The 27,633-nt window shown below is 31.3% G+C and overlaps 1 protein-coding gene across 2 annotated transcripts in view; it reads left to right on the top strand.

Annotated features, from left to right (window-relative positions):
- LOC143191383 (U8-agatoxin-Ao1a) overlaps positions 1-20,373 on the top strand; it is a 73,120-nt gene extending 52,747 nt beyond the window's left edge. Inside the window, exons 2-3 of one of the 2 annotated variants that reach the window (XM_076396401.1) lie at positions 10,792-10,861; positions 19,356-20,373. In XM_076396401.1, the coding sequence (XP_076252516.1) occupies positions 10,792-10,861; positions 19,356-19,491 (206 nt within the window). In that variant the 3' untranslated portion in view covers positions 19,492-20,373. Of the gene's footprint in view, positions 1-10,791; positions 10,862-19,322 lie in introns of both variants that reach the window. The other variant, XM_076396400.1, reaches the window with a different exon arrangement.
- Positions 20,374-27,633: the final 7,260 nt, after the last annotated feature.

The raw sequence follows: 27,633 nt of genomic DNA, 5'->3' as shown, positions 1-27,633 counted from the left end.
TATTATTGAAGCTTTTAATAACCATTGCTTAATCGAATGTTATAATAGATTAATAAATTATAAGTAGTGTTATTAACTAGCTTTATAGCTTATATTATTAGTTGTATTAGATAGTACTATTACAAACAGAACGATGAAAAAATATGAGGTCTTGAATTTATTTCATATTAGACTTAATGGTATTTCTAAATGGATATGAATGTCTAAAATATGGTTGGGGAAAGTTTCATCCATCACCTCTTTATTCGACAAATATTTCTTTCCAGCGAGCATTCTTTTGAGATCTGAGAACAGGAAATAGTTGCTGGGGGCCAGATCTGGAAAATACGGTGGCCGAGAAAGCAATTCTAAGCCCAATTTATGGATTTTTGCCTTCGTTTTTACTGAATTGTGACATGGTGCATTGTTTTAGTGAAGCAGCACTTTCATTTTCTTCAAATGCGGTTGTTTCTCCGAGATTTCGTCCTTAAAACGATCCAAAAACGCTATGTAATAGTCGCTGTTAATGGTCCTTCCTTTTTCAAGATAGCCAATGAAAAATATTCCATGCGCATCCCAAAATACAGATGTCATAAACATTCTAGCCGACTGTTGCGTTTTCCAATGATTTGGAGCGGATTCATCGTGTACAGTCCACTCGGATGTCGATTGGACTTTGGAGTGAAATGATGGAGTTATGTTTCATCCATTGTCACATATCGGTGCAAAAATTCGGGTTTATTACGCTTGATCATCTTCAAACACTGCTCTTAATCATCAACTCGTCGTTGTTTTTGGTCAAAAGTGAGCTCGCGCGGCACCCACTTTGCGCAGAGTTTTCTGATACCTAAATATTCGTGAATAATATGATGTACAGTTTCAGTTGATATGTTTAGAGTATCTGCTATTTAATTTTGTTTCAATTTACGGTCATTCATAATCATTTTTTGGATTTTTTAAATGTTTTTGTCCGTAACGACCTCTTTTGGGCGTCCAGTGCATTCACTGTCCTCGGTACTCATTTCACCACATCTAAACTTAACATACCAATCCTTGATGGTTGATTTTCTAGAGGCAGTGTCCGGAAACTCGGCATCAAGCCAAGTTTTTGCTTCAACTGTATTTTTTCCCTTCCAAAAAGCAATATTTTATCAACACGCGGAATTCCTTTTTATCAATTTTTTCACAATAACAAAGGTCGCTTCCCCCATAATGCTATAATTCGCAAACTAATGATCCGACAGCTGTCAAATTTATACACGCATATTTTGAGGTTTATTGCGAACTGAAAATATATGGATTTAATTCTAGTAGCGTCATCTATGTATCAGGCCGAGGACTTTTAAATTGGCATGTTATTTTTCAAAAAAACTCTGAAAAAAGTGTACATTATCTGGGATTAAAAAAACCTTAATAATCCATATTGTTCTTCAATAGAAGTACGAGTACCATAGGAATGTTGAGCAAAATGGTCGATCTTAAATTGTAAAAAATTGTAAATATTAAGATATTAGATATAATTAAAAATAGAAAATTTAATTATTTTCGTGTTCATTGTATAAAAATCAAAAATACACGTTTACCAGTTTTTATTTATTACCCACCAACTCATTTTCGCCTCTAACTCTTTTAAACTGTTTTGCAAGGTGTTTGTCGTGAAAGATAAATTCAACTTTAATCAACTTTAATAGTATAGTTAATTCATTTTGGGATATTAAGCTAAGCAATACTTTCTAGTTATCTAATAATTGTCAGAATCTATTACTTTTATGATATTACAGCCTCTTCTCAATAGATAATTGTAATGATATTGATAATAGAAATCTATTGGTGAAATTATGAAATATAAATATAAACAGCTCTTATGAATCCAACCTAATTGTTATATTCGACTGCTCTAACAATTCTCTAAATAAATTAACAGTTTATTATTTAGAATAGTATTGGGTTACTTAGTATATACAGACGTTAATCATGAAATGCTCAAATTTGTATTCTGTATATTTATTGCTACATTGCTATTGCTTGATTGACATGTATTTAAGATTATTTTTACAAATTTATGGTTTTAATTATTTTATAATATATAAATTTAATTGTTAGTTTTAATTTCGTAATTCTGAAAAAGCGACCTACAGTTTCTAGATGTTAACATGCAATGGAAACGGTATAGAAGAGAAATGGTTTACAAGGCATAAAAAAAGATATTTCTGTGGCTTATTGTGACTGGCGGTGATATCTTGATCTACTATAACAATTTTAAATGCAAAACGCCGTAAGTTTAAAAGTAAAATTCACAAGACTCAATGAACTCAAATGAACTGAACTCAATGAAGCTGAACTATAGATGACTATCGAGATCAATTGAACAAACAGAACACCTGCGAAACGAAGACAAAATTCTGCCACACCCAGCGTACTGACCTAATATAACTCCTTGTGATTACTCCTCGTTCAGATTTATGCGGCAGGGTTAGGTGGTTTTATGATTTTGAAATACTGGAGAAGTCCGAAAAATTAGCGACCTCGATATCACGAATTAATTAAATAGAAGCAAAATTAGTATAATATGATGGAAATTCTTTTAATCAATATATGTTGTATTAATGTTTCTAAATCTCACTTAATTTAGTGGAACTCTAATAAAAGAGATGTGTGCATAATTTGTAATACTATGAGATCCTTCTTGTTCCTTGTTTATTTTTAATTTAACGATTACATAGCATTCCTCAGTTTAAAGATATGTTTTGGAAAATAAGTTATAAGTATTTTTAAGTAGCTTTTGGATGTTATTTGAAATATTTATTCAATCAATTTAAGTTCATAAAAAGTCCAAAGTACATTATCTAGATAATTACCTACTGAAATATAAAATAACCTGTCGTTTTGTAAAATTTTTCCGTAAACACAAATATATATATATATATATATATATATATATATATATATATATATATATATATATATATATATATATGTATGCAAATGAAATATCGATTCTAGATTTGGAATAGATTAACGCAAATACTAGTTTATATTCTCTTTTCATTATTATCGTTTATTGATATCCAGCTTGACCCAATAGTTATTTTTAGCTTTGGTTCAATAATTTTTAAGCCCCTACCCCACGTATAATTGAAAAATGAACTTTACGAATTCTACACACGTTCTGGATAAAAGGCAGACGATTTTGTTCGTTAGTATTTTAATTAACTTCGATGATGATTCTTTTACGTGTACCATTTTTGCTACAAAATAGAATATGTAATACATTTTTCTCGGAATGTATATTTTAATTTACGTTTTTGGAATTTTATTACGTTCACGTAAGATAAATCATGTTAGTGTGTGGGTATGCGCGTGTATCATATAATCAATTATCTAATGACTGGATATATATGTATGTCATAATATTATTGGTAGAGTTTTTGAGATAATAATTATTTTAGCATATTTTTTTTTTATTTACAGTTATAATGAGAGGGTGGTTACTTTATTGTACCATTTGTTGCTATTTTAGTATAATTTATTTTAAAATATATTGGCATATTAGCAATAGATGCATTAGGTACATGGTGTTTTATCAGCAATATCTATTAGTGAGACTGCAAAGTATCAATGTAAATAACTAACATCTATCTGTTAGGTTTGATAATTTTGGCATTCATCTGTAATCATTAATGCTCAAAACTGCATTATTCACTTTAATTTTCTTGATTGATTTAAATAAATCTACTGCTAAAACTCCTTATTTCTACAAACTTATGATGACGGTCATCACTGAATTCAACGATTTAAAGTTATTCATTATGATTTCGATGATAAAAATGGACTAAAGAGCAAAAAAGGTCGAAGATCATGAATTACAAATATGTATTTATAACGAAAATTAATATGAAAATATTAAATTAAAGAACTTTCAGGCAACTCATGCTTATTAAATTAATGTCATATATTACGTATGGTGGGAAAGATCCTAAAGGAGGGAAAATAGTTACTACGTGAATTAGCTAAAAATGCCATTACGAACGGTTTCAAAAAGGCTGGTTCAAATTTTGTTAGGCCAAAATGAAAATTTTTTTGTGACGTATTGTGACTGGCGATGAAAAGTGAATTTATTACGCTGACTTCAAGCCATGGGTTAGTCCAGGAGAGCTATCAAAATCGACGCCAAAGCAAAATATTTACGATAATATAGGCTCGCAGTGTATAGGGTGCGGTCTGCAGGATCTACTACATTTCAAGCTGTTAAAAGCAAATCAAGATCTCACTCCGCAAATACCTCCAGATGCCAGTTGAATTAATTAAATGACTTATTATATTAAAAATCAGCAATCGTTAGTGACAGTGTCAAAGTCATTCTCTTACCAGATTTATGTATTCATCATAGCGCCTTTTGATTACCACTTGTTCAGATCGATACAGCAAAATCGATTGATGTTAAAAAACATCGTCCTTTAAATACTATGTTATCATGTTACAGGAAATTATATAAACAGTTTGGAGAAATGTTAGTTTTACCTGCGCCAGATAGAACTTTGCTTTTAATAAGATTTTAATATTAATTTGTCATGGGTATTAACTCCACAGTCCATTTTGAAAGTGTCCTTAGCTTCATTGACACCTTATATATATATATATATATATATATATATATATATATATATATATATAAAGTATCCTCCAATTTTACCAACGAGGGTTTACCTGGACTGGACCTACTATTTAACGTGGGCTCCGAACCACGCTCCTCGGAATTAAGCCTGCAGACTGGCGAGTGACCAACTTAGAAATCATCCGAAAAGATATCCGGTCTTTCCCAGCCTGGTTACTGGCGTGGCTGGAATCGTTTTCATTGTCGGAGTTTACACTCTTGCCTAGGACAATCAAAAATATTAAACAATCACAAACATAAATGTACGATCATACCCCAGCAGGATTCGAACCCGCGACAATCGCAACAGTGAGAGGACCGTCCTGTAGTCTTTATCACTGCGCCAAACAAGCCGGCAAAGAATGTTTTATTGTTTGGATAAGTGTCAAAAATAATTTCATAATTTGAATATTAGTCTATATAACAAGCTTATTGACACCATTATAAAATAATATAGGGATTATATATAATGTTCTAAATATGTCAATTAAATCAAGAAATATAATATAAATATAAATCATGGTGTATACTCCCATTCTTCCTAAAAATAAAGATGGTAATATCTTAGCCTCCGCCATATCATTCTTTAACAGGTTGTTTATCCCTAGCTATCCTTTGTGGATGGTTTCAATATATTTGTAGTGTTATTCTATTTCTAATTTATACTTTGATAACATATATTATATATATATATATATATATATATATATATATATATATATATATATATATTTCTATTTATTCTGATATTTTCTGCAAATTAAGTGAGAATTTTCAAACTTTATTCATACCAGTGTGTCAAAAGTTTGATACGAATACCCAGAACTTCCGAAGGATGAAACTAATTTTGTTTGTTTCTTAAAAACCTTGTGTAGTTATAAAACTCTAACCTAGTTAGCTTAGAGTTTTATAGCTTTGAGTTATTTTTTTAGCTAAGTTGGTGAATAGTCAAAAGCCTAAAAAATTAAGGAATCGTGAAAAAATTAATTTTAGTATACATAATTTGTCGCCTACATGTACCTCTCATGACAATTTAGTATAATTCCACTTCTAAATTCAATAAGTTTCTTTTAAATCTCTTTGGTACATAGGTAGTACCTTTTTTTCACTTGTACTCAAATTTCCATTTTGTAAACACGGAAACAACTCGCATGTCAATCTGTTTTGTAGACACAATATTATTGCATTATAAAGTAACAGGGCGTCCCTTCTACAGCTGCGAATGTCGCGGAGACATTGTAATTATCCTTGAGGCAGTATAAAATCCGACAAGGAAAATCATCACGACTGTAACTAGTCTGGGTAAGATCGAGTGACTTTTGATGTCGCTTCTACGTTTAGACACTCACCTGCGGTAGGGTTATGGCCGAGAACCGTAGTTCGGTGCCAACGTTCAGCAGTAGGTCCAGTCCAGATCAACCCTAGCCAGTAAATCGAGGACTCTACAATATATTAAAGAAATTCGCATTTCGATAAGTTGACAAGAAAACTGTATATACCTCGATAAATCTAGAAAACTTATCAATCTATAAATCCAAGTATAATTAGTCCTTGTAAACATTATTTATTAGAGAATCAGTAAACAATTTTTATTACGAAATATTTATGTTTATTTTTGAATACAAATCGATACATTTCAGACTTCCAAAGGGTTGTTTATTATATCAGAGACGAATTTACGAGCTTCCTAATTAAATCTTCCTTAATAAGCAGCTTGTTTTTTTCCAACTTCCTTTTCGCTTTGTTCTTTGATTACTCAACGCTGTTAAGTAACTTCTGATAATGGATTACGCGTAATTTTACAGGGCCAGGACACCGATTTCCCCGTCAACGTTACTGTGAAATTATTTATGATTATTCAGCAGGTGGGGGAATAAATTAGGTAGCCATGGCTCATGCTATAATGGAAAAGTTAATTAGGTTATATCCTTTTACAGGAAGACATTCCATATTTAAGAGAAATATGTTTAAAAAAGTTAACTCTGATGGTGATAAATCAAAATTAATCGAAATAGTAGGTAATATATCATATTATATTAGATATGCTTGGTAAAATTTTTATTTACACATTAATTTTTTACTACAGTTCTGTTGTACTTGCATCAATACACAAGCAAGACTGGTACTTGTTAAATACATCAGTATGTATTTCTCAAATCAAAATAAAATTAAACGTTCGTTTCAATCTTCCGATTTCCTGGCTGTTGTCTATTAGATGTATTAAGTTAAAGCGATATATTTAATAACTTCGTAAATCTAATTGTCATAGCGCAGTTCTTCGTTGGTTACGTAGCTATAAGTTCTAGTAACTAATTGTAGAAATTTTGTTTTTGTAGCGTTGTTTTTCCAGCTGGTCTAATGTTTGAATGAAACCCCATATTTGAACCCTTTTACGAACATGAACATACATTTTAAAATTATTTTCTAACCTAGATATTGACTGTTATTCGGTTCCTGAATATGTAGATTCTTTTATTTAATATATGATTTTGGCTATAGCTAATATTGTTTTAAAGTTTTAAAAGTTCTCAATGTACCTGCTTTTGGGAGAGCTTTTTATTTTCACTTACTTTTTATAACTTTTGAAGAATCTAATAGAGGCTCAATAATATAGCCATCCTTTTGAATCAGTTATGGCAAATGATTAAAAAAATTATTTTAATACTTTACGTCCTAAAAACAACGTGCGTTTTGTTAAGTTAGTTTATTGATTTAAGTGTCTATGTTTTAATATACAGAGTAGATAAGACAAAATGGTGAAGGTACCAATAATATTATTATTCGAAACTAATTTAAATTACAGTATATTTTTGTCAAGTCTTCACTAGGACGTTATGTTGCAACTAAAAGAAAATTTCAGTCAAAAATGGAACATAATAACTACACTGTTTCTTTCACCGCGAAAGAAAATGAGAAAGTTGTTATATTCCCTTTGGTGGTTTCTTCGCCTCGTCAAGTCTTGCCGTTCCCTCTTTTAATATCCCACATTGCAATTCTGGTTTCCGGGAAAAGGGACCGTTGATGAACGTCGACGAACGGGGGTTGAAAGGGGATGGCAGGTTAATTAGGCATTTATCAAATGGTCAAAAACAACTCCATTGAAGTCCTTTTGGTTGGGGTTGGGTGTAGGACGGGATGAGATGAGACGACAACTAATGGAAAAATAACGGTTTCTCGACAGTTTAATATAACTTCTCGGGTTTGTTTTGTTTTCCACAGGGTGTTGTTGAAAGACGTTATGTTAAACATCTACGAATTAAAGAAAACATGAATATTATAAAACAATAATAATAAACATTTTATTCTTTTTGGTGCAGTTTTCTAGTTATGTAAGAGATAATACAACAAAATATTATTTTATGTTATAATTTGTTATTATATTTTAATTTTAGTGATTAATTAGCTTTATATATTATATTTGTAATAATTCTTCTATATTAAATTTTTTATTAACTCAGGTAGAAAATGATGAGAAGCTGTTTATTAAAAGAATTACGTTTGTTCTATTAATTCTTTTTATACTACAGCAATTAATAAAATCAATTCTAATATTTCACCGTTATTTGGTCAGTTACCAATCTACAATATAATGAAATATAATACATGAAGAAAGTTTGTTATATAGTTTACGTTATTATAGTTTCAGTATTTAAAAAAAAATTGAAATGTAAAAGCTCTTTGATATATAGGATTTACTAGGATTTGGGAAATGTGTATAAATCATTAGTGATGAAATAAGTCGTAATCTAGTAGACCATATGTTTTGAAAAACAATAATAAAGAGTAAAAATATTATTAAGTCAATTGAATTTTGCTTGATTAGAGAAATCAATTTAAACGCAAACAATACAGATAATAATGAAAATACTCTTAACTAGACACAATGTTTTCTTAGGAGAATGTAAAACAGGTAACACCTTTTTGTTGTTTTGTCATCTCCTCGTATTCTTACCTAACTTGGTTGCTTCGGAATTTCTGTTCCTAGCTATTAATATATAAATCAACTTTGTGGTGGGTGCTACTTGTAATTTCTTTGCATTTTATTAAGGACATTTGCATTGTTAACTTTTTAGTTATGGATCTGATGTGCTTTCGGAAGCGTGAAATGAATGAATTTCACTGTTTTCTAAAATTTAAAATTACTGCGTGCACATTTTTATTAGACAATTGGTATAGAACAATATGATAACAATATGATCAGTAATCAATAATCTTTGAATTTATTATAATTTATTTATTTCCATAGTTGGGTTGAGATCGTTAATCTATTTGGCCAAATATTGTCAGAAAATACAGCAATAAGGAATGATAAGTTGAAAATCAATCAGAGCGAATTATATGAGTGTTAAAGTCTCAAAAGATGCATGATGAAATTTGACTGTTGTCGCACCATTAATTTGTGAATTATACCATTTTGAGTGAAGCAACTTTTGTTATTGTGAAAAATATGGATAAAAAAGATTTTGGCGTGTTGATAAAACATTGCTTTTTGAAGGTAAAAAATACAGTTGAAACAAAAACTTGGCTTGATGGCGAGTTTCCGGACACTGCCCCAGGAAAATTAACCATCAAGGATTGGTATGCTTTTTAGGTTTAGACGCGGTGAAATGAGCACTGAAGACCGTGAACGCAGTAAACGCCCAAAAGAGGTCATTACCGACAAAAATATTTAAAAAATCCACAAATTGATTTTGAATGATCGTAAATTGAAACTGAATGAAATAGCAGACACTCTAAAGACATCAACTGAACGTGTACATCATATCATTCACGAATATTTGACTTTTGAACAAAAACATCGACGAGTTGGAGATTCAGAGCAGTGTTTGAACTCATCATTTCACTCTAAAGTCCAATCGACAGTCATCCGAGTGGACTGCACACGATGAACCCGCTCCAAAGTGTGGGAAAATGCAACAGTCTTTTGGCAAGGTTATGGCGTGTGTATTTTGGGATGCGCTTGGAATAATTTTCATTGACTATCTTGAAAAAGTAAGGACCATCAACTGCGACTATTGCATAGCATTATTGGACCACTGGAAGGACGAAATGACCGAAAAACGGCCGCATTTGAAGAAAAAGAAAGTGTTGCTTCACCATGACAATGGACCGTGTCACAAATTAGTGAAAACGATGGCAAAAATCCATGAATAGAGGCTTAGAATTGCTTCCTTATCCAACATATTCTCTGGATCTGACCCCCAGCGGCTATTTCCTATTCTCAGATCTCAAAAGAATGCTCGCTGGGAAGAAATGTTCGTCGAATGAAGAGGTGATCGCCGAAACTGAGGCCAATTTTGAAGCAAAGCACAAATCGTACTACAAAAATTGTATCGAAAAGGTGAAGGGTCGCTATAATCAGTGTATGAAGTGAATTATGTTAAATAAAAAAACTAATTTTGCCAAAAATATGTGTTATACTATGGTAGGCTAGGGACTTTCTATTGATCTGTTAGAAATTTGTTTAAAAATCTCAATTGTAAAGTATCCCAAATAAGCAAGTTAAAAATTTAGTTCTATTACTTCAGAGTATTGCAATATATTATATAAACTTAGACTAGCTAATATCATTAAATCTAAAACAACAATGTTGATACAAGAGCAATGAAAAATATCACTTGGAACATTGAAACAAATGAATGAAATTAATTAATTAATTAATTTTACAATAGCGATTATGAACGAGTATTCCGATTTTGATTTTAATTAATTTACTTTTTATATTTAGTAAGTAATTATAACACATATACACATAAATTAAAATACATTATTTCTAATTTTTGTCGATTAATGTCTAATTTGCTTCTACAGTATTTTAAACATACATACTTATTTAAGTTACTAAGTTTTATAATTCTATATGGGTATTGAAATGTTTTTTTTTCTTTATTCATTCTTCTAAAATAACATGGTTCTTTCGATACAATATCGCACAATGTTGACGGAAAAATGGGAAGAAATTGAAATGTTGGAAAATATTTTGATTAATATATAATGTATTAATTTTTATCAATAAATACATTTTTAATGATGAAAAAATTAAGTTTTGGTTTATTATTATTAACACAGTAATTTTTCATAATACTTAATAATATTTAGATGATATTGTGTACTGAACTGATTTACTTTTAATCTAACGCATACTTTTTTATTTTCAGAGGGTTATCCCACTTCCGAAGATGATTATTCTGAAAATTCCATCGATCGATTCCTGCAGCCCGCACAAAAGTAAGAAACGCAGGATACCAGTTGCAAGCGAATAGAGATCCTTGTGTGTTTTTCGTGTTGTTATTGTTTGTTGTTGTTTTTGTTTGATGCTAATTGTGCGTACGATAACAAGCGAAAAGAAGCAAACAATATGTAAAGTATCTTTAAGGGTTATTATAATTTTTGATTGGCTCGTGAGCGAAGGTATGTATCAGCATAATTGTTGAATAAATCAGCGATCTTTTCGGCAGATATTTGCATTTTATGTGTGTGGCTGTAAAGTGAAAAGAAGGCTGCTAAATTGTGTATATCAGTTTTTATATTACAGGTTTAAAAATATTTTACATTGTTATTTATTCGTATGAAAACTCTTTGTTACATTTCGCTATTTAATTACTATAAGACGCTAAATATGCAAATTTAAATGAAACTAGTTGAGTCTGTAATATATGTTAATTTGAGTGAGTATTCGATTATTACTGAATCTTTTTACTTTCTGATCAATATTTTTAGAAACTAGCAGTTTCGTTTAGTTTCACTAGAATACCTCTGAAAGCATACAATTATAATATATTCAATCTGCTGACTAGTTGATGTCAACACGTGTCATAGTAATGTGGTTTATGTGGCCAATATAGATAATTTTAAAAATATTTTAAACAGATTTTAAACTTCTTTTGTCAAGGAAATATGTATAATGTATGTTTTTTTTATTCAACATAATTCCCTTCAAGGGTGATTTATTGGTTATAGCGACTCTCCAAATTTTCAATACCATTTTTGTAGTACGATTTTTCCTTTGCTTCAAAAAAAGCCTCAGTTTCTCACCTCTTGGAAAATTTCTTCCCAGCGAGCATTCTTTTGAGCTCTGAGAACCGGAAATAGTCGCTGGGGGCCAGATCTGGAACACGGTGGATGAGGAAGCAATTCGAAGCCCAATTCATGAATTTTTGGCATCGTTTTACTGACCTGTGACACGGTGCATTTTCTTGGTGAAGCAGCATTTTATTTTTATTCAAATGCTGCCGTTTTTTGGCGATTTCGTCCTTCAAACGGTCCAATAACGCTATGTAATAGTCGCTGTGGATGGTCTTTCCAAGTTTTTCAATAAAAATTACTCCATACGGATCCCAAAATACAGACGCCATAACCTTGCCAGCCGACTACTGCGTTTTCCCACGCTTTGGAGCGTGGTCATCTGTTGCAGTCCACTCGTATGACTGTCGACTGGACGGTGTGAAATGATGGAGCCATGTTTCATCCATTGTCACATATCGACGCAAAAACTCGGGTTTATTACGCATGATCATCTTCAAATGCTGCTCCGAATCATCAACTCGTCATTTTTTTTTCATACCCAAATATTCGTGAATGATATCATGAAAACGTTCAGTTGATATTTCTAGAGTGTCTGCTATTCAATTTCAATTTACGATAATTCAAAATCATTTTGTGGATTTTTTAAAATGTTTTCATCGGTAACAACCTCTTTTGAGCGTCCACTGCGTTCACCGTCTTCGGTACTCATTTCACCTCGTCTAAACTTAGCATACCAATCCTTGAGGTTGATTTTCCTGGGGCAGCGTCCCGAAAACAAGGAATCAAGCCAAGTTTTTGCTTTAACTGTATTTTTTCCCTTCAAAAAGCAATAATTTATCAACAGGCGAGATTCCTTTTTATCCATTTTTCCAACAATAATAAAAGTTGTTCACTCAAAATTCTATAATTCACAAATTAATGAAACAACTCTCGTTCATTCCAGCGAAGTTTTGTATCATTATTCATTCCGAAATATTTAGTATTGTTTTTATATGGGATTGTAGTATTTTTTAACGTTATTAGTGCTTGTCTCTGATAGCTATAATCGCAGTATCATCAGCAAATCCAGCCATCCTAATATACCCTATTTATGGTATACCATAAGTGTAGAGTAGATAAAACTTTGGCCACAGTACAACTCTTTGTAGTATACCTACTTTAGCTTCTTGGTGAAAATATATGGAATAAGATGACTTTCCTAAGTCATTGGTTTAAACCTTTTCAAAGTTTTTCAGATAGTTTGGACATTTCAGCCAATGCGCTCCACTATATGGGGTTGAATCATTACTTTTGCGGTAGTTTTCAAATTCGGCGGCCTTCTTTTAATTATCTCTGGTCCAACTCCCTTCATCATTTTTATGAGAGGTGTTTCCTTCTGATTTTGGTGGTATTTTACCACGCTGATTGCTGAATATTCTTGACCAACATCTCCACCTCAAAATGCAGCTCTTTTGTAAAATATAAAAAAATATGTTCATTGATTTATTTTAGTTAATAAATACGGCTGAAGTGGCCTGAAACATTATTAGTGTTGTTTTCTTATACGTACACATTATTTGTTTAGGTATAAATTTGATTCCATCGCCTTTAAAGTAGTTTATAATTCCACTGCTTGTTATATTTGGCGATACTTGCATTTCACAAACATGTGAGAATAGCTTTTCACCCTTAGTCTGTAAAGGTACGGGTTGATCCATAACAGCTATTCATACTGACACTGAAGCAGATGTTTATCTCAGATTTTTTGGCAGATATTTATGAATATAAAGTCTTGCTGTGCTAATATAACATATCAAGACCAGCTAAAACTGAATGAAACTGTTACTGCAGACGTCAGTTAAATAAATTGGATGACCTGTTGTTGCAGAAAAGATCGGCAAAGGCGAGTTTTCTATGTAAATTCATGATCTTGCATGACAACTCTCGACCGTGCAAGAGATATGAAAGATACTCAGCATACTCACTAAACATAACGCTCTCTAATTACCACATTTCAGATCTTATTATGCAGCCTGGCTTGACTGGCATAGGGTTTCGTTTCGTAGCTTTATAAAGTTTCGCAGCACAAAATCAATTTATCAAATATCTGTTTATTTAACAATAGAACTTTTAAAACAATTAGCGTTACTTCCTTGGTATTTTTGTACCGAAATGTAATTAAAAGTTTTTGATGAATGGTTTTAACTCTGATTAGGGCGAACATGTTCTCATTAGGATTTGTTTTATTCATTAAACTCTGTTTCCATTTTGTCTCTACTTTAATTAACATTCAAGCTTTTGGAAGTTCGAATTTTACTTTTACAATTTAATAGATATTTTGTGGTGATTATTTCTCCATGTTAATTCTAGTATACATGAATATTTGGAATAATAATTTATAAGTACTTACTTTATTTTATACTTTATACTTTTATACTTTACTTTATAATACATAGTTTACTAATAGTATAACCATGTACTTATACTATAAGCAGAAACTTTGTTCAAATTTGCCCCATATGCTTCACATTGAAATCGATATTTAGCAGATTTGGATTTTTATGTCTATCTCATAAATACTTCAGCTGATTGTGGCTTCAGGTGGTCTAAATTTGAATATTTTTCAACATTATTGAATTATGAGTTTTGCTGTAAGGAAATAACTAATACTAGATTATTCAATACCAATTTTGTTGATTTTCAATCAGTAATCTTTTGTTGCAATTCTCACATGGAAATTTATGAAGATTTTTAACCTTTAATTCGTGTGATTTCCATAAAAGTAGTATTTTTTTGTATTCAGCCTTTTCGAAAAAGTTTCAAATAGTTTTTCGTGCAATATCTATGTCCTAGATAATAGAAACATTGCTTGTATGATGACTGGACTCCGCCAATACCATGATTTTATCCATATTTTCAACAATTTGATTTTTCAAAGTATGGCGCAGCTTTTACATTAAAATTTCCGAAACAGAATTTTTGAAACTAAAACTGAGCTTGATTAACAGTAACAATATCAGAAATACAAACAATAGTAACATTTTCACCAGCCTCGGTTTAGTTTTCAATTTTCTCGAAGAAAAACTGTCATATGTTGCATGTTGTTTTGATGGTATCCATCTTTAACGTGAGTTAAAAATTAGTTTTAGTTGCTTTCTACTGCCATCTAGTGTAAACTGATCGGAATTTTACAAAGCGATACATCATTTATTAAAAACCATCTCTAAAAAAATAATTCTTTATGTACTGAAGCTAGTATTTAGACGCTTAGTTAAATTTTAATAAGAAGTATATATTTTCCTCGGGGCATTTGAGACTGGACAGACAATCAGACGTATTTCTTTTTAAATAGTTAGAACAATTTCTAACTTATAATACTGAAATTTTAACAATAACATCACAATAACTTTGAAATTCCTTAAACTACCAATAAATAAATAATAAATTTAAACGTAATGTGACTGTAAGTTTTAGTTCTATTATAATTCCGTATATTGACAATTTGTTTTCCACGATAAATATTTCATACGCAAGGTTTCACGTGATTTGTATTATCGTAAAGGAATTCGCTCATGGTTGAACGTTATTAGTAGAATGTGTTTTTAATGGTCGTAATATTTGTGGCGTGGTCGGATGAAAAATTAAGTGTAAATGAAGCTAAACCGCAAAACAAATATTATAAACCAAAACACTAAGAGGAATTTTAAACAGGAAAAGGTTTATTATTTCCTATAAATGTTTTGGTTTTTTTTCTGTTTTGATTCAAAGTATTGAAATTGAGTAAATATAGTGCTGAGCAATTAATGAGAGATACAGATAATAATCAAAAGAAACAACATCAGTTGTATATTAAGTGTATGGTATGAAGTACCTGACCGATATTATTGTTACATTGTAAATTTACGCAGTAGTTCAATTTGTTTAAGTAGCAGACATTTAAATAGAGAAACTTGTATTATTTAATGGCAATGTACTGTTTACATTGTTTTTGGGTAATTTATAAGTGTTGTTCTTAGTTAACTACAATTTATTTTTATCTTTCTGGCGGCATACGATTATCATATCGGAAAAATCCTTCATTTTCATATATTTGAATTGGCCAATTAATTGGTGGCTCAGATAGGCCTAGATGGAGGTTGATATAATAATAATAATCGAATAATCGTCCTAAATACGCGGAGGTCAGAAAGTGCAATGCCTTCCGAATACAGCGACTGATGTTATAACAATAAGTAATGATTAACATAATCTCAGCAATAATGTCGAATAGAATGGGATATTATAGTTAATTTCAAGCCCAATTTTTGCGGTTTGCAATTTTTAATGATTTTAAATAATGTGCTATTCCTTGTTGAGTCTCGATCTAGTGTAAGGAAATTTGTTCTTGGTCTTCTCTTGGTCTCCATGTTAATTTCACCGTTCTTAAACTGATAAAATCACTTATAACTATCGTTATTCATTTTGTCGCATAGATTCTGCACGGAATGGATAAATCTCAGATGAATTTTTTTAAATTAAAGAATGCATTCAAAAGTATAGGCGACCAACGAACCATAATTAGGTGAGAGTCTAACGAACTTAATGAAAGTAAAGCTACTATTTGATTATTAAATTTGACGTTATTAAACCTCACGTTTCTTGTAGTGCAGACTGTATACTTCCTAGTAATGCTTGGTTACAGGAAACTTACGTTTTGCAAACTACTTGACTTTGTTTATTATAAGAGAGCTCGGTGTTTGATATGGTTCTTGTTTATATGTTCACCGTTAGAATGTAGAATCTTTTGGAATATTTTACTAACATAAAACATACCGTTTTTTGTCCCTCCCTCAGGTTTTTGGTGATTGTAGGGAACGATCAATCAGGCATCCTTTTCTGTAGCCTGATTTATTATCATTTTAGAAAGGCAAACACCTATCAAAAATTAAAATCATGACTTTCTCGCCTTGTTTCCAGAAATTCTCGGAAAATTCAGACAGTTTTAAGTCAATTTTTCGAAGTTTATATGTTAATTATCGCTTTTCGACTTACAAGCAATCCATCTTGATTTAACAATATCAATAAGTTGATTTAACGCTTATCTAAATAGGTTTATAAATTAGGTCCTTAGACAGTCTAAATATACACAAAAAATATATATATTCAGTATGAATTAATATTAAAGCAAAGAAAGTAAAACAATAAAACTAACATATTGTAATGTCGCAAGAGTTACTACAGTTTCAAGGTTTGTAGAGGGTTTACTAGTACTCCCAATAATTTATCAGTAGTTCTACTAAACCTTATCACTAAATTTTAGAAAATATTATTGGAACTTGTTTAGGACATAGCCCGTGCGTACAAAGGTAAAGCTTTCACTAATACTTGGACAAATACGTTGTATACGTGAATGAGGAAGGAGAGGTGTTAAACAGACTCTTCATATCACGAAGGTGTTCATAAGTCCGAAGAAGGGCAAGCTGAAAAATTTTCAGTTAAAAAATGAGTATGTATTTCTATAAAATTTCTTTAAATGTAAAACACTTCCTAGAAATACATTCCTTTAAGTTTAAGAAGAGGTGGAAATCTGAGGATATCAAATCTGGGGGAAAAGGTGGTCGAGCAAATGGTACTGGGGTACAATTCTGAAGTTTTCCAATCGCTAATCATTACCTGTAATAATTCTGCCCTTTTCGAGATAATTATTTATGTGATTAATATTATGGAGATATTTCTTTGGCGCTGAACCACTGACTTCCATTCACTGTTTCGACAGCTGGTTGATTTCTGGCGTGTAGTGAGGCAAATCAACATATAAAATTGATGAGGTTCTCTAATCGTATGAGTATTTGTTTTTTTATCAGTATTCAGCAAACATGACATCCATCTTGCGTAAGGCTTTCACATCCCTACTTATTTGAGAAAGATGCGCTCTATCTTCTTATATTCCCACGTCCGCAGTAATTTCATCCTTCCAGTAAATCCTTCATGTGTTGGTTTCCGGTGTGCTTGTGGTTTTCGTTGTCTTTGGACCATCTTAGCGGGACATGCAACTACCTGTAAAGTCAGTCGTGCCGTTCTCTAACGATTCACGTGGAAGGAGAAGAGAAAGTTCCTGCATATCTTTACCAATTGTGGGTGAATTTCCTTACGACTTAGTCTATCCAAATAGAATAATTTTGTAACTGCACGATATCGAGGTTTATCTACTTGAACGAAAACCACGCAAGAAATCTACTACAAAAATTCGGACCGACAGAAAACTTCTGATTGCTAGTCCTTTTCTTTTCTTCACTTTAACTTGAAAATTGTTGAACAATTCTTATTAAGTCTGTTTTCACTTTGCTGTTGAAGCTTTTTGGAATCACCCACTTTGTAAAACTATATATGTTCAATAAAATATATTAAACTTCTTCAGGAATCTTACGATGATTTTAATAGCTGTCCGGTCCGACCAAGTGGTTTTCAAGGAGATGTTGGCTCTCTGTTATTTTAAACTGAATAGTGGGTGAAATTATGCGAAAGATTTTTAAAAACAAGACATTGCTTTCAATATGAAGCTACATTTCTTTACTGATCTGATATTCGCTGATGTTAGCGCTATAGTTGCTGATAAAAGTATTGAGGATTTTTGATTAATTCTTGATGACATAGTTCGCACTGCACAGCCATATGACTTAAACATTAATGAAGAAAATAACAAAGTTTTGAAAACTGGCGGATCGCCTTCGATTGCAAATCTGAACGGGACCCTCTTAGAACAAGTGCAAGAGTTCAAGTACTTGGGATTAGTAATACAGGGGAAATGAGTGATGTGGAGCTATTGCTTTTCTAAAATGGCGCATATGGAAGATTCAGTATTACAATCAATACTAAAATACGTCTCTATCGAACCTTTACCTTTCCAATCATTTTGTGTGGCTCCTTGTTACAAGCTTAAGTTCTTCAAATGCGACAAAACAGATTCAGAGACGCAGATTTCAATACAGAAAACGATCTTAAAAATAGGAGATACTGTACGTTAGCTGGAATAGTTAGCATTACTAGAATTTATAGGAAATTAAGCTAATAAAGATTCAATTTACAGAAAAAAATTGCCTTACTTAACGCAATCCCCAGGTTTTATTCTTCTAATTTTTTCTTCACATACCTCAAAAGTGCTCCCTGAACAGGCGAATGTACCAAAAAAAAAAAAACGAAAACAAAAAACTACTACTGTGATAGAATCTATAAATTGCTAGTTTGCTGGATTAAGAGTATTTTTCATATCTTTATGATTTGTTCTAATTTACTTAATAATCTGATATCTTACTATGGGAACACTACAATATTGTTTCCTTGATCGAATATTGGAAAGTATTGTTAATTATCTCAAAAATTAAATTTGTTTATTAGTAGTAGTTGCTTTTTCGCTTTGAATGTAGTAGGTAGCGTGTTTTAGAAAACAACCTGTGAGTTCTTTAACAGAAATATATATCCTTAATTGTATTACACTCTGGTTTGTTTATATTTTCTGCTTTTCTGCTCTTATATTGTGAATGAAAAGCTGAGTTGAATGAAAAAATACAAAAATAGACATATAATATGAATGTCAGATACTCGCGATTAGTTAGATAATACATCAGATATAGTTTGGGTGTTTATTGTTTGCCAACCCACTTCGCGGAAGACAAGGTTGTAAGTGACGCCTATTTCCATTTTGCAGACGTCAGACCTCTTCAATAATTTACCTTTTCAGACGAGCCTGTATCAGAAGAGGTGGAAACTGTGATCATCGCCCGAATGACTGCTGTTACAACAGTTCCTGCAGGTGCAACCTCTGGGGAGCCAACTGTAGATGTCAGCGGATGGGACTCTTCCAAAAATGGGGCTAAACATCGATAGATCTCATGGTTGCCTAACCGCCCGATAGGGACAGACATTCTTGATCCGTTCCTTTCCACACCATCAATCACCGTTTGCTGTTCTTCTTCCTCCTCTTCTTCTTCTTCTTCTTCTTCTTCATTTATCGCTATCGGGCAGTTATTACACCGGATCGAACGGACATAGCGACGGGGACTCCAAGCTCTCGGCCTAAGGAAAACGATTTATTTATCGCCCAGTTAATTTTCGAGAAAGACTGATCATTTCGGAGGAGCCTTACCAGCTTCACTCGCCTGGAGCTTGGAGTTTCCGACGTCGACCCCCAGCTCTGTTTCTAGGTCAATGATCTTGTTAGTATTTAGCTTACGTCCTACGTTTGATTTCGGACCAGTTCCTTTGTCCCGGGTTTGTGTTTCGGTTGGCTGCCTGTCTACTAAAAGTTCTTCCAGCCACTCCTTTAGTAGACCGGTCATGTCCGACTAAGTCCCCTAGTTTATCTCAACGTTAAGCTCTGTATATTAATATTAACCGGCAAAACGTTATCCCCGACACGTCAGAACTATCTCTGGATTACCGGTAACTGGTAAGATGACATATGCAGTGAGGGTAACGTTTTTCCGCGATGATCATCATAGGTATTCGTATACGGAGCCTTGGTCTTGATCAAATATAATCGAACAATTCTAATTTTACGAATAAATATATGTTTAGAGATATAGGATCATTTTATTGTGGTTATATTGTGGTGATGACGACCTTTACAGAATAAACAGTAGACCAGCATAGGTTTATCCTTTAACGATAAAATAAATGAATAAATAAAACTATTTATATATGTGACGAGGGTATAATGTTCAGGATACTGTCAATATAAATATATCAATTGGCCTAAATTTTTCAAGCGTTTCATTTGTAACCTTTCCCTGTATGTCCTATATTCCTAAGTCAAATATTGCCAATAAATTCTGCTTGATAGTTTTTACAAAAAGTGTTGTATAGATATAGAGAACTATAGAATAAATAAAATAAAACATTAAAAATTATTTAAATAAATAATAAAAATATATATCTGCATAAGGCTGTAGAAAAAGTTCAAGTGACAATATCTACAAAGATATTAGAGACTGGAAAATACAGCTAAATAGCTTCAATAGGTATAATATTCACTAGTCATATGATGTTCAGGAAACTGTTTATATAAATATATCAATTGGCCTAAATTTATCAAGTGTATCATTTGTAAACCTTCCCTATATGTCCCATATTCCTAAATCAAATATTGCTAATAAATCCTGCTTCATAATTTTTGGTAAATGAAAACACATTTTGGTAACTGAGAGTACTTTTTAGATATTGATAACTTAAATTCAATAAAAGCCAAACCAATTAAATACATTTTTAATAAAGCTATTAGAATAATTAGTGGTATTTTATACTACATACTCAATATACTTAAAAACATATGCAGAAAATACTCAAGAATAATGAAGAGCTATAATTTAGAGTATACTATAAATGAAAGGTTAATTTGAACAAACCAGCAACTCGAAGATTTAATATACCAATTGTTAGAGTACCTCCTATTTTAAACTGTCGAAATGACTATCCAATCAAGGGACATTTTCAACATTTATGCTCTAAACTGCTGATATCCCAATATTAAACGAAACACTATTGGGAATATATATATATATATATATATATATATATATATATATATATATATATATATATATATATATATATATATATATATATATATATATATATATACAAAAAAACTAGAAATAAACTAGAGATTGGAAAATACAGCTTAAGAGCCCCAAATGTGTTTATGTTAATTTTGCATTATGGTGAAAGGACAAAAACAATAAACTCTAGGTCAAATGTATTTAAGAAATTATCCAAGACTTGGCATTAATACATGAAATAAGGTTGCTAAATTACAGCAACGTAGAAGCAATACATTCACAAGACAACACGTGGGAAATCAGAAGATTGAGTCGAACCAAGCCACACACACTGGTATAGGGTATAAGTGTTAAGTATGGCTTAAGTTCTTTTATTTTTTAAAAATTTATTCTATATATACATGGTGTATTTATTTTGTGCTCGTCTTGCGTTTGTATAGATGCAAGTATAGCAGAAATATTGTAAAGAATTGCTTGGTAAATTAAGATTGTACTAGGCATACTTAATGGTAAGATGTAAATGTTGAATAAAGCTCCATTGCGTTAACAATGTTCTTTATCAAGTTAAATTTACTTGTAGCTACTAATATACATTTTCCCTCTTTCTGGTTGTAGTTGATTTGGACTCTGAGAAAGTGATTTGTTTTGAGAAAAAATAACTTCGGAAAGGTTGAAATAAAATTGGCGGAATTTACAAACTCTTTGTGTTTTTTCTATATTTTTGTTTATAGTTTTGAATTTAAAACATTGTCATTGATACAAAATAGTTTAGAGGACCTTGTAGAGATATTTATGTAAATTTATATACCTATTTTGTTTACGGAACACTCTTTTTACTCTCATAAAAGACGCGTTGAAAGTTTAGAGGCAAGATAATCTTTCCCAAAGGATTGTAGAATGTGAGGGCACTGGACCTAGAACATATCAAGAGAATATATCGGAGTAGGACACTTTCAAATACATATGCGGGAGTAAGCATGTATATATTTGTATATTACATTTTATCCGTTATATTTTCAAAATATAGAAAAAAAAATGTTGGAAATTTATCTCAAGTTATTTTTAAAAGTTTTCTCAAATAATGTTTCTGTGAGATTAAAATTTAGATCTTATAGTCAAGTAAAACTTTGAATTAACTAAACTAAAATAAACTAACTAAAAAGTGAGAATAAAATAGATGTTGTTCGTTAAATAGTGCAGTCTTTTATTAGGTCAAGTCAATTTATTTTGCAAAATTTATTTGATTACTGTTTGAGGAATATATACAAAAAACAAAATCAATGAATATGTTGGGAAATAAACAAGTGAACACAACATTTGAGTGAAAATCGAATTCAAAAAAGAATTTTCCGTGGCATATTATTTGTTAAGATGAAAAGTAGATGCCGAAGCGAAAGATTTGCGGTTAGAGCCCTACCATATGACCAGAAAATCTTACCATAAAAAAAAAGAAAATCTTAAATCTTATGTCAATTGATTAAATGGAATAATGTATTATGCCAAACAAGGTCAAACATGCACTATTACGACACAAATGGGTCGCACCCAAAGTATTCACTAGACATAGCACCTTCTGATTACCACTTGTTCAAATTTATATAGAACTACAGGGCTGACACATGATTGCAAAATATAGAAAAATTGGGAAAATGGGTTAATGGTGGGATCGCTGCTAAACCAATCGACATGTTGGTATAAAGATAGGAAAACAATTTAGAAAATTGTTCTCGTAATGCTGTACGTATGGGGCATTATTTTCATGAAGCAAGAAGCTAACGATACCTCCAAATACTGATCTGACTTTGTTGTCTTTTGGAGAATTTTTTCAATATTTTTATCAGTTTTTGTCACTAAGGATTGAGTATTGGACCGCCATGGTTTTTAACGGACCTCGAAAAAGGAGGAGATTCTATGTTCGGCTGCATATTTTTTTATTGTATATTAGTCGAATAGTGGGCCGGTTTTCAAAATTATTTTTTTATTCGAAAGAGTGCACTTCCGAGGTGGTCCCATTTGTAGCAAATCAGGACCTGTTGGGGGAAGGGGGGAAATTGAGGGAAACGCTTAAATTTCTAAGGCACCTACAAAGTTAATATTTTTTATCTAAATTAATCAGATATTTGGGTGTAATATTATTGCTGAGCTGATATAACGGAAAATCTAAAGTCATTCGGTGTAAAAGCCATTCAGTTTACTTTTTAAGCACTAACTGTAGCATATAAGAGTTCGTAAGAATATTGTAGAAAACTGCTTGTATGGTGTAATGATTAAAACGTTAAGCTCCCAAACAGAGGTCCCGGCTTCGATTCCCGGCAGGGACAATAACTTTTTTGTTGTTGTTTAGTTAGTCAGAACAATTGTTAAATAACCTGGGATAGGTAAGTGACCGCGGGGTCTGAAGTGCTCCTTATTTTTAATCATTGTTTCTTTATTCTTATTTTTCCTCATACGAGCTGTACCTGGTACTTGTAATATTAAATAAAATAACTACGTATTTTAATGAGTAAATATCTAACATTATATATATATATTTATAAATATAGAAAAATAAACTATTTTTAACAAAAAAATTGAACCGACTTCAAAAAATAAACAAGGAACTCACTAAACATTAAAAAATAATCAAACTGAGATTTTTAACACAATAAAACATTTTAAAATAGAATATGTACATAATATTCGTTGTAATAACTAAATAAAAATAATAAAAAACCTTATTTAGCCCACCACACGTTTTTTATCTTCTACCATATACACACAATTCATCTTAATACCTACTTAAACCTATTTATCTACTTACAATATTATTTTAACTACTACCAACACAAAACAAAAATCTAATATCTTCACTTTTTAAGTGCCCAACCTAATTGAGAGTGTGTTGAAATATTTGGTAAGCTTTCATTACTTCACTACACTTTTTTTAACTGTGTTTCTTCAAATGGAATAGAGTAAGAATAAGATCAAAAAAAAACATTACGATCAAGAGTTAAACTAAACTGTGATGCTGTCTTAGACCTTGTTCTGTTATATTTTAATTATGTTTTAAAACTGGTCTCTTAGATCAACCACTAATTAGTTGCAAATATTTATGACGACTGGTTCAACCATCGATAAACTATAATTCAGTTTTCTCACATTATACCCGTTTCATTTAGCTACAATTACATATATTTCAAGAGTTTTATCTTTTTCAATATTTAAACAGTGTATTTCCCATTGGTAGCTGAACATCCTCTAGATTTTCATGGAGATATACATTGGCTTTGAGTTTTCTGCCCTTCCAGACATATGATGTATATATGTTATATAATATAGGTTTATTGCTCTGACTGTTCCGGTCATCTGCCAAGGCAGTCTATATTAAGACTACTCGAATGGTCAGATGGGTTTGCTCTGGTTTCTAATAGATAAAAACCCTTAGTGTCGTTTTGTAGTGCCGCCGAAAAAGTTGCTTCTTCTTTCTTTAAATAAATAAGTTTTTTAAGTAAATGAATTGTTTTTGAGTTCTAAATAAACCTTTTCCTCTTTCATAACTTATTTAGGATATAATATCTCTAAGTACTTCTTTGGAAGCATCAAGTTTTTGTGCGAAACTTTGTCGAAGGTTTTGTGATACGTATAGCAAAAATTTTAGAATATATTTTTATTTATTTTATAGTTTCTAATTATATCCGTTATTCTATAGACCTCGCCGATTATAAAGTGTTTTTGTCTGAATCTAAACTGATAGTTCTACTATGACTAATGGTTTCACTAATAACCCCAGTCACTTTAAGTAATATTTTCTAAAAATCGCGATATAATTATATTTCAGTCGCAAGATTGCATTTTGCAGATCGGTAAGCTCTGATACAGCTTTTCTAGACAATGCAACGAATACCTTTGCTTTCCTTGGATTCAGATTTATTCTTTTCTCTTTGGGGAAATAGATGTAATAGGCTTCTTAATACTCTTGATTGCTCCATAAAATATTTATCGGTGTATTAATAGCATAGTATTCATTTTGAGTTTTAAATGTCTTTATACGTTGGATTCTATGTGTTTAGTATATGACAACAGACATGCTGCGAGAGTACTGGATACGAATTCCCCCAATAAATGGAATTACTATATGTATCCAATCTATTGTATCATTTGATTTGTAACTGAATATATTAATATTAACAGATTAATACAATACGAATTACAACTTAATTAACAAACTTTCAACATAGGTAAAAACTTCAAGACAATCGCACATCTAAAAGAAAACTCACAATCAACGAGGCGGCTTAGAGGGGAGGGGTGAAATCGTTAGCGTTAAAAGGATCGGTAAACGGCCATCAATCGAAACGTGACACTTTAATTCGTGCTATCCAAATAAAAAGAACAAAGAATTGTTGACATATCCGAACTAAATGTATTGAGCCATATTTCTTTGGCCCAACCCAATAACAGAAAAATATCGAAAACATTTTCCATCATCAAAAAAATCGCATGATATAAAATACCAGTGTCATTAGCGTTGGTGAGCGAGAGGTTTATTTTATGTTCTTAATATATTACTTCATTTCAGGTATTTTTTTCTTTTATTCTCCATAGCTGAAAATATATTTTATAGAAAATTGGTCTATATTTTTTATTGTGAGCTTTGGTAATCTGTAGGGTATATATTTTTTTATTGCATACGATAAGTTCTTTCTTACTCTTAGAAATAAGTAAGGTTTAATAAAGCGAAAAGAAATGAACTATATCAAAAATTACTACGTTTTATTTTATATGAACTTATAAGACTAACACAGACATATGCAGATAAAAGCTATATTGAAAAAATCTATTAATAACTAGTAGTTCTCTCAGGAAATAGAGGAATACAGTATTAGATGGAATATTGGTAGTAATGGTCTAATCAGAATATATTGTAATGCTAATCAGAAATAAGAACCCATTTGAAAGAAAACCTAATCTCATCAATATAATCTCGCTTACATTAATGCGGTTATGCTATTTTTGTTCATTACTTGGAAACAGTAATTGAACTAGATGAGGAATTCCTACAGAGCTAAATCAGATGAATATAGCGGTCACAGAATGTTTGATGGCAATTGAAATTACATGACACTTAAATAATATTGGCATTATTTTGTCGACAGTTTTGGCGGAAGGAAGTAACAATAACTATTTTCACATTGTACTACTTTTGATCATAATAATATATATATTTTATTATTAATTATATTGTCACAATTAGATATTCTCTTTCGTTCTCGTTAACTAAAAGAAAAAAGTAGAACTATGATTAGAAGAAGAACTAAGCATTTATATTACGGTCAGCAGAAAATATATCCAGACAAATTTTTTATACAGAGGTTTTTTTATATAGATACATGATTCTGAGAAATTTGTAATGATAAGCTTTAAAAAGTATAGTTACTCTGTGTTCTATTTTTAGTTATTAACGACCCATTAATATTTTATGATCTAACTAAATCCCAGTTAGACTCCAGTTAGATTCTCTAAGGAACTGTTTCACAGTCTTGCTTTATATAATGAACAAACACGATTACTAATATCCTGGATGTAAAGACGCTTCCCTTTGTTTTCTTATAATGATTTTTTAATTCCAATTGGTACTTTTTGAACAGTTTATGATGCAATTTTGGCTTCGCGTAAGTACTGGAATATTTTACATAAATGGCCACTCTTATCAATGGTGTTGCAAATACATCAGTTTTGTCAGCAATGTTCACACTTAATTCTATTCTAGAATAATGAGCTGGGGTAAAGCTATTTCATTTTTTTTAATAGTTTGCAAACCGAATTTATAAATATAGATGGTAAAAGGCTGATTAGTGATTTATGTACTTTTTTCCACTTATTTAATCACTTTGGTAAAATTTTTGGCATTTTCCATCAAAAACCTAAATTTGACTATTAAGAGGGTTTTGCACAGATCGGGATATAACAATCTCTCAGTCACTATAGCTTAATTTTTGCCAAATTACTAAATGCGTATTTTGTCCAGCGTTGTCGTAATGGAGGACAACATATTTACTATTAATTATTTGTGCCCGTTTTTTTTTCTGAATCGCCTGCTTCAATTGGAAGATTAAGGTACCAAATACTTTGCGCCACTTTTCTCTTTCGATCTATATGTTTTAGTTATTCCCTTATTTCCAAATTATCTACATCCATTTTGTATTTTCACTTATTTTACTTTTCACCGTATTTTTTTTCTTATATTTTCGATACGCTTCCAACAATGCAAAATTTCATCAAGATTCATCCCAAAGTATTTGGCGTAGTTACTGTATGAGATAATGGTTTATTTATACTTATTGGTATATGAACAGTTTATTGTCGGTTAATTCAATATACACTGATTTACTTTCGTTGACTTTTATTCTCCATACCTTAGTCCACTTATCTGTACATTTACCAGCATGTTGCTGTTACCAGCAAGTATCACAGTGTCTCCAG

This window comes from Rhynchophorus ferrugineus, unplaced genomic scaffold (genome assembly GCF_030347505.1).
Source record: "Rhynchophorus ferrugineus isolate W39M unplaced genomic scaffold, kcgeb_rfMv2 rfM2, whole genome shotgun sequence".
NCBI classification, from domain to species: domain Eukaryota; kingdom Metazoa; phylum Arthropoda; class Insecta; order Coleoptera; family Curculionidae; genus Rhynchophorus; species Rhynchophorus ferrugineus.
This window is presented reverse-complemented; position numbering and strand designations above follow the sequence as displayed.